At 43.1% G+C, this 13859-nt stretch overlaps 1 protein-coding gene across 1 annotated transcript in view; it reads left to right on the forward strand.

Moving 5' to 3' along the window:
- Window positions 1-2804: 2804 nt before the first annotated feature.
- Window positions 2805-13859, forward strand: part of KCNU1 (potassium calcium-activated channel subfamily U member 1) — a 136404-nt gene continuing 125349 nt past the window's right edge. Inside the window, exons 1-2 of the mRNA XM_043893676.1 lie at window positions 2805-2993; window positions 6634-6750. Of these exons, the coding sequence (XP_043749611.1) occupies window positions 2805-2993; window positions 6634-6750 (306 nt within the window). The remainder of the gene's footprint in view (window positions 2994-6633; window positions 6751-13859) is intronic.

Here is a 13859-nt window from a genome sequence, read left to right on the forward strand (position 1 = left end):
AAGAGAGCAAATTTTTTAAATGAAACATTTTTCAATCTCATTATAAAGTATAATTTTTTTCCAGAATATTTGAGTGCCCAGAGGTAAATTACAGAGATGTGTACAAAGTGAAGCTATTTTTCTAATGAAATCACTGGCATGTTAAAAAATTCATCTGAACTGAAAAAAAAAAGTTCATCAGTAGCAGAGTCTTCATTTCTTAAGTGCAATCTTAAAGGCATAGCAATGAAAGGTCCCCCAAGAAGCACCCGGAAGTACCAGCTAGAGGGCGGGGTCAGCCTGGACGTGGCCACGCCCTCATCCCCGCCTGCAGACCTGACTGCCTGGACTGCGCTGACTCACGTCTGCCCACTTGTCTCCACCCAGCGTCTTTCCTGGACTGACCTTTCTGGACCAGGGTTTTCTCTGGGAACGAACCCAGGGCCGTCCTTTTATGACCGGCATTCGCTCACTAAACTCTCTTCTTGAAAATCCTTCAGCCGTTTCCTCCTCAGATAAAGTTTTCGTTTGATTTATTTAATTTTTGGTTGATTTGGATCTTCGTTGCTGCATGCAGGCTTTCTCGAGTTGCGATGTGTGGGCTTCTCCTTGCGGTGGCTTCTCTTGTCGCGGAGTGCGGACTCAACACGGGCTTCAGCAGTTACAGCTCGTGGGCTAGGAGTTGCGGGGCCTTCCCAGGCCAGGCAGTCAACTCGTGTGCGCCCTGGGGTGGATTCTTAACCACTGGACCGCTATGGAAGTCCCAAGATGAAGTTTTTGTAATTTTTTCTTTTTAATCAAAAACTGGAACACCAAGTTTCCCTTCTGACATCCCAACCTTCTTTTGGGCTGCTGCTTTCCAGCCAACCAGCCTGTGCAGAAGTGCCATTTCCCTTCCCACCGTCACCTACGAGAGTCCCCCAGCCTCATAGCGTTTGTCCAGCTTCCCCAAGCCCACGGGGACTCTGGGCCTAGGTAGCTTCCCCGGTTTCAGACCCCAGCTTCCAACACAATCGGCATACTCAAGACAGCCTCCCCAGCACATCTGGGGAGCCTCAGCTGGGTGAGGGTCCTCCTTCTACTTACCTCAATTCTTCCCCGGACACGCGGCCAGTTTCTAATTGTAACTGTCCTCCTTTGACAAATGGGTCCCCTGGGAGGGGATGAACTAGTCTTTTTTTGTTCTCCATTGTGCTTCCAGTTCTTGGAATATAGTATCTGCTCAACATGCGTGCTAGGAGGCACATACACACAGACACACACACCATATCACTGTGTACACACACCCCCCCACTACCATTTCCTGTGTGTATATACACACTCAGCTGATAGCACTTCTTTCAGAGGACAGTTAATACTTGGACAATATTAAACAGCAGACGTCAGAGAGTGGAAAAATATCATTGGTGATGACAGCTTAATCAGACTAAGTCAACGATGTGAATGAACTTCGACTTGGAAACTGTGATCTTATTTTCCACGGATCTATAGGCATACAGTGTGAGTGTGTGATATGAACAAAATCCTTCCTTCCTTTGTTCCTTCCTTCCTTCTCTCCTCCGTCCCTCATTTACTTCCCCCTTCCCCTTCCCTTCCTTTATCTGCCTATTTCCTCCTTTTCTTTAGAATCAATGCCATTCATAAAAAGAACCTACTAGATAAGCGTACCTTTTCTTGTATTGTTTGTGCTTTTCACAAAATGATCCACTACCTTATTGAGTTTTTAAAGATGCCATCAAGTCTGTATTAACTTAAAGTTAGACTATTAAAAAGTAAGCGACTTGGAAGACCCCACATAGTAACTTAACAGAAGGACTGTGGTTGGAGCTCAGAGCTTCGGACTCCTAGAACAGAGTTCTTTATCATGTGGCCCTCTGCTAGCCAGCAAGCTTAATGACAGCCTTTTGTGAAAATTATAGGTAAACTGAAAGGAAGGAAATCTACCCGTGGCAGCCTTTCTAGGAAAAGCTATCACTATCATTTGCCACAGGTAGCAGAGTCAAGGCGGGCCCAAAGGACAACAGCATTTTTCCTGGGTCTCGTGAAGATGACCATCTTCACAATAACTGGGGGGAACTAGCCCCTCCGTCGGGCACTGACATTTTGCCCACTACTCATGCACACTGCAAGGCATGACATTTCTTACACCTTTGAAAACACCAGAGGAAATAAAAGCTATTGCTCTCATTTTGAACTTTACCTCTACTGGACCAAAGGGTTTGCTGACAGGGCAGGGATAAAAGCAGGAAAGGATAGGGTCCCATAAAGGAAGAGATGACGGGAACGGGTTCCTGAGCTCAAAAGCAATCAGCCAGTATTCCCCCTCACAAAGTTGCCTCCTGCAACACCTGTATTCTGTGTCTTTCTGATTGAGAGGATACACAAAAATCCTGAAGTCCTTCTCTCATCTGTCCCTCTGAGGTTACTGAGACTGTGGTATCACTCAGGAGAAGAGTCAGCCTGTAGACTCATGAGTGGTTCAAGGTCATCTCACTCAATAAAAGAGTTGTCCTAAAGTTGCTTGCACAAACCAGATAGATGGCCGGTTGACCATGGCCACAAAGGATGCAGTTTTCTCAAGGTCATGGAGAAAGTCAGTAACAGCATCCCATCTAGAATTCTGGTCTTCTGAAGACCCACTTCCTGGACCTTCTGCTATTCATTGAGTTGCATCCCGTGAGTCAGCACCTCATTGGTTACCAGACCCCTCTGCTCTTGCTGCACGAAGGGGTTAGGACCCTGACGCACTGAACTCTAATTTCTGGAATCGTTACCGTGTGATCATGACATCACAGAGGAGGCTGCCGGAACAGTTCTGTCTCAAGATGTTTGTAACCAAGCCAAAGGATGGACGTGGGGAAGGCACGGTGAAAATGTCTTGTACAACTGAGATCCAGGCAGTGTTTATTCTTTCCTCCACTGTAATCTTCTTCTGTGGATTCCTCATCTTATTCATATCCAGGTTCATCGCGAGGAATTTTAAAAAATGGAAAAAGAACAAGGGAATTTTCCTGGTCAGTTCCCCTGTTACAAAGATCAGAGACAGGCTTGGCTTGCGTTTGTGTTTAGAAGACCACAAAGGCATCACCCAGTTTTCCCAGGCTAAGAGCTGTGGTGGTGTGATTTAGAAAGGTGTCCACCCCGCTCGGGGGGCAGGACCCCAGGCCGTCATTCCAAAGGGCATGGCTACGAGGCTAGGCCACCTCTCCCACCTCTGGGAGAAGCAGTGCCTCATGTGGATGATGCTGAATGTTAGCTCTGGAAATAGAGGTCACTGATTTGAAAAAACCTCTACTAACGCTGAGTCCCTAGTGGCTCAGAAGGTAAAGAATCCGACTGCAATGCGGGAGAACAGGGTTCGATCCCTGGGTTAGGAAGATTCCCCTGGAGGAGGGAATGGCCCCCCACTCCAGTATTCTGGCCTGGAGAATTTCATGGAGAGAGGAGCCTGGGGGGCTACAGGTCATGGGGTTGCAAAGAGTCGGACACGACCGAGCGACTAAGCACACACCACTGTGTCTATGCCTCTATTTCGGATTTTTAAATGACAGTCGTGTTTGATACCACGAGGGAGGCAGAAGAGACACCAGGGTCAAGCTCCCTTTCCCGGATTGTTCGTGCAAGAGGTTGAGATACTCAGAAGTATACACTGCCTTTTATACATGTTAAAACAACACATGGAGCTGTACGCACGCACCCGCAGAAACCCACGCACACGTTGCAAGTGTCATTCAGCCACAAATGCAGAGACACTATTTTATGCCCAAACAAGCTTTGCAAGGGTGGGCGCTGTTGAATAGCAGCTGGAAAATGATGATGGTAAGAGCCATGGTATCTTATCCAGGGAAAACTCTGCTTAAAAGACCGTTGTTGTTCTTCAGTCACTAAGCCGAGTCCAACTCCTTGCAACCCCATGACTATAGCCCACCAGGCTCCTCTGTCCGTAGGGATTTTTTAAGCAAGTATACTGGGTTAGGTTTCCATTTCCTTCTCCAGTAGATCTTCCCAACCCAGGGATCAAACCCTTGTCTCCTGCATTGGCAGGCAGATTCTTTACCACAGAGCCATCAGGGAAGCTGGCTTAAAGGAATAGAAACACTCAAATGCTACATAATGGCTATTCTAGTACCAGTGGTTGAACATTCTCAGTTATTTTTCCCCAACTTCATTTCTCTGATTTCCAGGACAGAACACATTTCAACCGTGTTTTGCAACTAATCTTGAACAGTTCCTTGAAGTACTGACTCTTGATGCTAACCACTGACATAAAAGAATTTATAACTAGGTAACTTTTTCAGGGCATTGGCAGTATCATCACATGAAATTCAGGTGTCTGCATTTGAAAAGTGTCCAATATGGAAGTTTATAGATTTTTTTTTTTTTTTTTGCTAAATGAGTTTGCTGTGTGCTCAATCGTGTTCGACTCGGTGACCTTATGGACTTGCAGTCTACCCAGACTCCACTGTCCATGGGGTTTTCCTGGCAAGAATACTGGAGTGGGTTGCCATTTCCTCCTCAAGGGGATCTTCCCCATCCAGAGATGGAACCCGAGTCTTGCCCGTCTCCTACATTGCAGGCAGATTCTTTACCACTGAGTTCCCAGGGAAGCCCCAATGCTATTACTAATTATTTCTAGATTAAAGACAACAAGCAGTGGCATTACAACTGGGAAAAGAATCCTGGGGTTCTGACTGCTTAACGACAATGTTGGGATGCACAAATGGGTAGTGGATATAGTGAACCTGCCTTCTATCTTTATTTTATTTTTAGTGCACAACTGAATTGGTAGAATTATTTAGTCTCCTTAGACTTCTGCTTCCAGAAGTGTATCTTCTCCCCCATTATATTCATTTTTCTGTGGTTTACAAAAATGTGAGAACCCATTTATTTGTCCACAAACATTTGCTGTATTTTTCATGTCTTTCTTTTGATATAATTTATGTCTGCCTTCCAGTCCAGAGGTACCTTTCACTTCAGATAGGAAGCAGATGTTGCAAAATGTTAATCAGTGGGGTCTTAGCAACCAACAGACTGTGCTGTTCTGCTTTTAAATCCTGAGGAGAGAGTTTGATAACAATTGAATGACTTCTTAATAATTTGTTAGATCTAATTGAATTGAGAGTGTTGTATTTTTCTCTAAGCCTTTGGGAATGTTGGCCTAATGCAAAAATGCCACAAAGCTAGGTACTGTGGAAAGTTCTTTTAAAAAAATTATTTGGAGAGTCATAATTTTCTCCTTAAATGTGCATTTTAAAAGATTTACTACATTCATAAGTACAATTTTATTATATCTTAGGGCCAATTTGTTTTCCCGCAGAAGGCACCTCGATTTTATAATGGAATTCAAATGAGTGTTCCATATTCATGCCATTGAATATCTTTAAAAAAAAAAAATTGATGCCCAGACAACTTCCCAGGAATGCACAGGATGAGTCATAGGTATTAGAGGCAATCATTGATGGAGATACGAACTCTATCAAATAGTCATTTAATGAGACTTCTTATCATTCAGAAAATACAGATAGAGAAATTATATCATTTCAAAAGCCTAGCTCCACATGAAATGAGCTTTTCTAAAAGTCAGAGGTCTTAGTCTGCATGGTGAGGTCAATGCCCATTCACTTGTGTCTTTTTGGGGACTAGTTCAAGACTAACAGACCCAGAGGCTAATTCAGCCTCAAGCCTGTTTTCATTGCTTGCCCAGGAGCATGTCATTTAATTTTGCTATACCTCAGTTTCCTTCAGTATAAAATGGATTTAATCAGACTTACTTTGTCTACCTCATAAGACTATTATAAATTTCGGATACAGTCATCCCTTGATATCAGCAATGGGTTGGTTGCAGGACATCCCCCCGCAACAAAATCTGAGGGTGCTCAAGTCCCTTATATAAAAAGGCATAGTACTTGCACATTCCTTGAGCATGCCTTTCAGTACACTTCAAATCATTTCTAGATGAGTTATAATACCAAATACAGTGTAAATACTGTGTAACTAGTGGCCAACACCCCGCAAATTCAAGCTTTGTCTTCTGGAACTTTCTGGAATTGTTTTTCCAACTACTTTCCATCTGATGTTGGTTGAATCCGCAAATGCGGAACCCAAAGACTGTATGATAAGTAAAGGCATTTTATAAACATGAGGAAGGATCATAGTTTCAACAGGACAGGATACCAGATAAGGAACTAAAATCAACATAAAATGGCTAAACATTTCCCTCTTCTTTCTCACTCAAAAAAAAAAAAAAAGTGGATACTTAAGTAACCACCTAGAAATCCACTTGTAATCTTTGTTCTTTGTCCATGTATCTTGATGGAAAAGGATAAGACACTTATTCCCAGAGCAGAAAGAAGCTCGCTTCTCCCAACCCTGATCATTAGGACAGAGTCGGTGTGAAGGGTCTGAGACTGTGAGACGGACATGGCAAAGACTGCAGGATTCAGAATGAAAATACTGCAGAAGAGCAGTAAAATGCAAATCGAGTCAAATTCATCCTGTGAAATACGGAAGAAGGGACTTCAAGGTTCCCCGGGGTGGGACAAGGTGGAGAGCCTTCTGGCTGATGTCACAGCAGGAGATGCCATCAACCGCGCATGAAACCCATGACTTCCTCTGAGGCCCAGCTCACTCTCCATTTCTTTCTCTTGCTTCTAGGAATTTAATTCAGGTAACATGAGACATAAACATTCAAGAAGTCTCACCTTCCGGAGCCACTTTCATAATCGTATAGAAATGCTGCTCTCAGCACAGACCTTGGTCGGACGGGTATTGGTGAGTACGTTCCCAGTGACCACTTGCTAAAAGACTTTAGCCACGACCGTGATGCATGGTCCGTGTGAAGGCGTCTGCTGTTCCGTGGTGGCCTTTCCCAAAACATCACTACCTCCCAATGGCTGTCTCCCTGCATGTACACTCTCCAACTTATGATTCGGCTTGCTTTTTCCTTTGGAGTGAATCACTTGGCATTGTATTTTCTATTTGTTGTCAGTCTATCCACCAGAAGAACTTTATTAGGGCAAAGGTTGTGGGCATTCTGGTCTCCTTGTAAGTAGATGGTTTGTTCTCTTTGTAATGTAGATGGGTGCCAGGCATATAGCTGATGCTCAAATAATGTTGGTTTGTCGTGGACTCTCTGCTCTGTAAGGGACAGGTTATTTCCCCCTCCTTGGATGCTAATAGCTTCCTTTCTTCAGTGTTGACATATACACACTACTGTATGTAACACAGATAGCTAGTGGGAAGCTGCTATATAGCACAAAGGGTCCAGCTGGATACTCTGTGATGATCAGGAGGGGTGGGGTGGGGGGTGGCTGGGAGGGAGGCTGAGGAGGGAGGGGATGCATGTATGCTTATAGCTGATTAATGTGGTACAGCGGAAGCCAACACAACACTGTATAGCTATTATCCTCCAATTAAAAATAAATTTTAAAAAGCTGGTCTTCTTTGCCTCTAAATATTTATCATTTACTTCCTGTTTTCATACAGGTAAACTTTGATGCATCAAAATTCAATCCAGGCATCATCTCATCAGGGAAATTTTACCTTATCTCCCTAGCTTTCTTGGTAAAGAATCTGCTTGCAGTACAGGAGACCTGGGTTCAATCCCTGGGTCAGGAAGATCCCCTGGAGAAGGAAATGGCAACCCACTCCAGTATTCTTGCCTGGAAAATCCTATGGACAGAGGAGCCCGGTGGCTACAGTCCAAGGGGTCGCAAAGAGTCAGACGTGACTTAGCGACTAAACCACAAGCATCGTATTAAGCTAAGAGTCCCCAACTCTAAGTTTCTATCATTTCCACGGTTCTTAAAATTATCTGTGCATAAGCCTGTCTCCCCCACTGCTCCATGGGCTCCTTGAGAGAAAAAGACCATGTCGGGGAAAACTTATACCTCATTGTCTGGAAATAGCAGACGCCCTGTAAGTGAATAGCTCCCTGATCATCATTTCAATAGTATTGTTTGATCTTAAACATTCAAAAACAGAACCTGTAACGTGGGGATGTGCTGCCATCACGTGGTGGCACAGTGGAAGGAGATGTATGTGAACCAACGATGATCGTCTTTTGTGATCCATACATCATTCTTTTCTAGAAAAGTCACTGTTGCTTAATTCAGATCTAACTAACTTCTAAAACTTAAAGTACATAAGTAAAATTGCATTGATGAACTCTGCAGTGAATACTGAATCATCTGAGAATGTGCCTCTCATTTTTTTTTTTTTTCTCCTAAAATTTTGGTCTCTTGTTTGAAATCCTTGTCCCCAAGACCTGTTAGAGAAGGATTTTCTGGTTCTTTTTTAAAAATTTTATCAGAGAACTGTTGGTTAGGATCTCTTCAAGTGTTCAAATCATGTTAGATTATATGTGGACAATGTTGGGACTAAAGTAGTCAAGGTGACTGGGGTGAGGCAGAAGAGAACTTACACCATCTATAAGCACTGCATATAGAGAGTGGGTGGGAAGGAATAAGCATTGAGTACACGCCAATATATATTACTTCTTTAATGACAGAAAAATGGTTCTTTTGATCTGACCCAGTTTATGATTAAATAGTTGGAACAGTAGGAAGCAGAATAGTCTGGCACTGAAGCACAGAATTGAGACTCTCTGTGAGGGTTCCAAGCAAGTGTGTATGAAAGGATGAAAAGTGGGGGAAAGTGGCTCCTTCCTTCCACCCATTCTTCCTTTATAATTTCCTTTCTTCCTTCTTTCCACAAATATTTATTGTTTGCAACTACATGCGGAGCATATCTTCTAGACATGGTGAAAAATGCAGGCAAGAGTCTTAGACTTATGGGACTGAAATTCTCGTGGAGGTAGAAATGATAAATATGTATATAAACAGAAAAGATAAATTCAGATGGTTATCAGTGAGAGAATGATGAGGGGTATGTTTGAGAATTTTGGTGGTTTTGGAGTTAGACCACATTAGATGCAGTGATCTGAGAGGAAATCTCTGAAAAGGCAAGATTTGAGCTGAGACCTGAAGAATCAGAAAAATAAAGAGATTAAAGAGGGGAAGGAACACGTTTCCTGTTTGAGAAAAGAGACTTGTGGAAGTAAGGGCTTAAATTACTGCAAACGCCAAATGAGGTTCCTGTGTTAGCGGCCAGGAGGTAGGAGAACAGTGAGGTCTGAATAGAGATGGGAGGACCCTGCAATGCTTAGGTTGCTCAAATGGAAGGATTTATTCTAATGCAACAGGGACTCATTGAGGAGTTTTTAAGAAGCATGGGCTGACACAGTCTAATTTGTTTTAGAAAGTCAAGAGGCACTAAAATTTGAAAATAAAAGAACTGTCAAAGGCAAACTAGTTTGTTTCGTGATATACGTGTGTGTGTTTGTGTGTGTGTGTGTGTGTGTGTGTGTGTCTTAATCACTCAGTTGTGTCCAACGCTTTGCAACCCCATGGACTGTAGCCAGCTAGGCTTCTCTGTCACATGTGAGTGTATGTGTGTGTGTGTGTGTATGTCAGTTCAGTTCAGACGCTCAGTCGTGTCCAACTCTTTGTGACCCCATGAACCATAGCACGCCAGGCCTCCCTGTCCATTACCAATTCCTGGAGTCTCTACAAACTTATGTCCATTGAGTCGGTGATGCCATCTAACCATCTCATCCTCTGTCGTGCCCTTCTCCTCCTGCCCTCAATCTTTCCCAGCATCAGGGTCTTTTCAAATGAGTCAGCTCTTCACATCAGGTGGCCAGTCCTTACCTATAGACTAAGGTGGTAGAAGCTGCATTGTGTCCAGGGGCAGAAGAGGCTCTGCTCTCCCCACTACCTGTGGTAGCCAGCCCGGGTGCAGGTGGCCTTGGCCATCTTGTGTGCATCCCGCTTCCTTTAGATCATCACTGCGGTTCCCAGAAGGCTGCAGCAGCAACCGTGACACTCCTCAGACAACACCATCCACAGGTACTTCTCCCTTTCGAGTCCAGGAAGCCACCACGCTGGTCGGCTCGCATCACAGGGACCTTAGGAACTGGCACCTTTGAGGACGGGTCCCAGCCGATCCCAGGCGCGGTTTCTCAGTGCCCTGTGCAAGGGAGTGCAGGAATGGAGTTTAACGTCTCTCTGCTCCTCTGCAGAAGCAGTGTGGTACTTCTCAGACTGCTTCCTTTCCACACCTTCCTCATTCTGTCCTGGGGTCCTGGTCAATAACTTCAGTTCAGTTCAGTCACTCAGTCGTGTAAAACTCTTTGTAACCCCATGGACTGCAGCAGGCCAGGCTTCCCTGTACATCACCAACTCCCAGAGCTTACTCAAACTCATAGCCATCAAGTCAGTGATGCCATCCAACCATCTCATCCTCTGTCATCCCCTTCTCCTCCCGCTTTCAATCTTTCCCAGGATCAGGTCAGGGTCTTTTCCAATGAGTCGGTTCTTCACATCAGGTGGCCAAAGTATTGGAGTTTCAGCTTCAGTATCAGTCCTTCCAATGAATATTCAGGACTGATTTCCTTTAGGATTGACTGGTTGGATCTCCTTGCAGTCCAAGGGACTCTTAAAAGTCTTCTCCAACACCACAGTTCAGAAGCATCAATTCTTCAGCACTCAGCTTTCTTTATAGTCCAACTGTCATATCCATACATGGCTACTGGAAAAACCATAGCTTTGACTAGATGGACCTTTGTTGGCAAAGTAATGTCTCTGCTTTTTAATATGCTCTCTAGGTTGGTCATAACTTTCCTTCCAAGGAGTTAAGGGTCTTTTAATTTCATGGCTGCAGTCACCATCTGCAGTGAATTTTGGAGCCAAAAAAATAGTCTCTCACTGTTTCCATTGTTTTCCGATCTATTTTCCATGAAATGATGGGACCAGATGCCATGATCTTAGTATTCTGAATGCTGAGTTTTAAGCCAATTTTTTCACTCTCCTCTTTTACTTTCATCAAGAGGCTCTTTAGTTCTTATACACTTTCTGCCATAAGGTTGGTGTCATCTGCATATCTGAGGTTATTGGTATTTCTCCTGGCAATCTTGATTCCAGCTTGTGCTTCTTCCAGCCCAGCATTTCTCATGATGTACTCTGCATACAAGTTAATTAAGCAGGGTGACAATATACAGCCTTGATGTACTCCTTTTCCTATTTGGAACCAGTCTGTTGTTCCACGTCCAGTTCTAACTGTTGCTTCCTGACCTGCATACAGGTTTCTCAAGAGGCAGGTCAGGTGGTCTGGTATGCCCATCTCCTTCAGAATTTTCCACAGTTTATTGTGATCCACACAGTCAAAGGCTTTGGCATAGTCAATAAAGCAGAAATAGATGTTTTTCTGGAACTTTCTTGCTTTTTTGATGATCCAGCAGATGTTGGCAATTTGATCTCTTGTTCCTCTGCCTTTTCTAAAACCTGCTTGAACATCTGGAAGTTCACAGTTCACTATTCCGCAGTTCGTTTCCTCCTAAATCATCATGTTGGCCAATTTCCTGATCACTGGGCTTATTTTCCTCGCTGGGGCAGCCTGGATGAGCTTGGTCTTCCCGAGCTCTGCCGACTGCCGCCGGTCGTCTTTCTTGTCAACCTGGGGATCCCTGAACCGGGGACTTCGGCGGCCTCACCTGGCCGGGTGCAGCCTGGAAGCCACAGCACGGCACTGCGCATGCCCAGCGCGGTCCCACTGCGCCTGCGCGGCCTGCAGCTGGCCAGTCGTCTGGTCTGAGTGCTTTTCAACAGGTTATTCAGTTGAATTTCATTTACAAAAATTTCTTCCTCGGAACACGTCTTTGGTCACATCTCATAGGCCTTGGCAAGTGATGTTCTGGTTTTTAGAAATGCCTGATTTGTCTTTAAGTTGTTTTAAGTTTTAATTTTGGTCTCCTGTTCGATTCGTAATCTGTCGAGAAGAGGGGTACGTGCTTTTGTTTCCTTAGGAATGGAAGACTCTCTTTTCTATTTTGGTGAAGTTGATGGACCAAGAATATCACTGCCTTTATGATCTCTAGTTGATGAAATTTATGGGGAAATTCTTTGTTGCCTAGTACATGGTCAATTTTTATTACTGTGTAATGGACTTTTGAAAGAATGTGTATAGTTTGACATATAGGCACTATAATTATGTTATATGTATTTTCCCAACACTTAATCAATTGCTGACTGCTTGAAAAGGGCATGTCAACATTTTTCATTTCTGATTTTATGGTTTTATAAAATATCTTGCATTTCTATCAGATTTAGAGTTAGCTATTTCATATAACATCAATTGACGCATAGAGTTACCTATTGTATTTCCCTGGTTGATAGTGCCTTTTACCAATATGAAATATCCATTTTTGTCACATTGACTGGGTGTTTTTTGTCACATTGAGTGGGGGCTTTTTGCAGGTTTTTTTTTACCCCTGGGATATTTTAGGATTTAATACTAGCATGTAACATGGCTTTCTTTTTATTCATACTTGATTGGGATGTCTTTGCCCAGCTTCTTTCAGTCTTTATGTCTTATTTCCTCTTATGTGTGTCTCTTTAAATATTATGTAGCTGGATTTTTGTGTTTATTGATTTAAGAATACATTTATTTGTTAACTTACCAGGAGAATTTAATTATTTTCCTTTATGGTGATCCGTTTCATTGGTCTTTATAATATTTAGAGATTGAATTTAGTGCATAATAGGCTATCTAAATATCTGTGGCTTAAACAAACAAATGGAAAGTCTGTTAGTAAGGAGGGGAGAGTGGGTATCGGATAAACAACTAGGACCTTTGTAACATATTTGTTCCTTATATTATTGGGGAGGCAAAATGACCTGGTGACTGAGAATTTTGAAAGACGTGAACTTAAAACATCGGCTTCTTCACTTCATCTTGAGCGAGTTATTTTTTCCAAAACTGCACTTCTTTCATATAATGTGAATAACCTTCCTGAAAATGCTGCAAGGAGTATTGTAAACCCTTCAGTTCAGTTCAGTCACTCAGTTGTGTCTGACCCCATGGACTGCAGCACACCAGGCTCCCTGTCCATCACAAACTCCCAGAGTTTACCCAAACTCATGTCCATGAGTCCATTGAGTCGGTGATGCCATCCAGCCATTTCATCTTCTGTCATCCTCTTCTCCTCCTGCCTTCCATCTTTCCCAGCATCAAAGTCATGGGTGTACTGACAGTTGGCTGATATCTACACTCCTTATTTGTTGAAGTGAGTGAAAGTTGCTCAGTCGTATCCAATTCTGTGACCCCGTGGACTGTAAAGTCCATGGAATTCTGTAGGCCAGAATGCTGGAGTAGGTAGTCTATTCCTTCTCCAACTAAGTCGTGTCCCCTTCTCCGACTAAGTCGTGTCCAACTCTTTTGCAACCCCATGGAGTGTAGCCCTCCAGGCTCCTCTGTCCATGGGATTTCCCAGGCAAGAATACTGGAGTGGGTTGCCATGTCCTTCTTCATCTTTTGCATCTTTTGACTTGAGTTTTTCCATTTTTAATAGAATATCATAAACATTTCAGTAAATGAAGCTCAGAACAAACTCCCCACCTATATTTCTCTCCAATCATACCTCTGCATGTTTTATATCTGTATACTGCTCTCCCATGAGACCATTGGCATATTTTTCCTCCACACCACCCCTCTTTCCTTCCTGAAATTGTTGAATTAATCTGGACATTCGGTTCCAGATTGCCACTGTTTTTTAGTGTGGTTTTTTTTTTTTTTTTTTTGCCTTTTAGCATTGTACAACTGGTCAGATTTCCTGCTTAATATTTCTTTAGAGTTAAAAATTCCATTAATTTTACCTGCTTTATTAGGCATCACTTTTCTTACGTAACTTATTTTAACTTTCTATTTTTTTTTCTTGAGTACTTGCCATATTCATTTGCAAGGGGAATTAATAGGTGTGTACTTTCTCAATTCATGGATGTCCAAAAATTCTTTTCTGTTGCTCTCAGAAGTAAACTACAATG

Source organism: Cervus elaphus, chromosome 32 (assembly GCF_910594005.1).
Source record: "Cervus elaphus chromosome 32, mCerEla1.1, whole genome shotgun sequence".
NCBI lineage: Eukaryota > Metazoa > Chordata > Mammalia > Artiodactyla > Cervidae > Cervus > Cervus elaphus.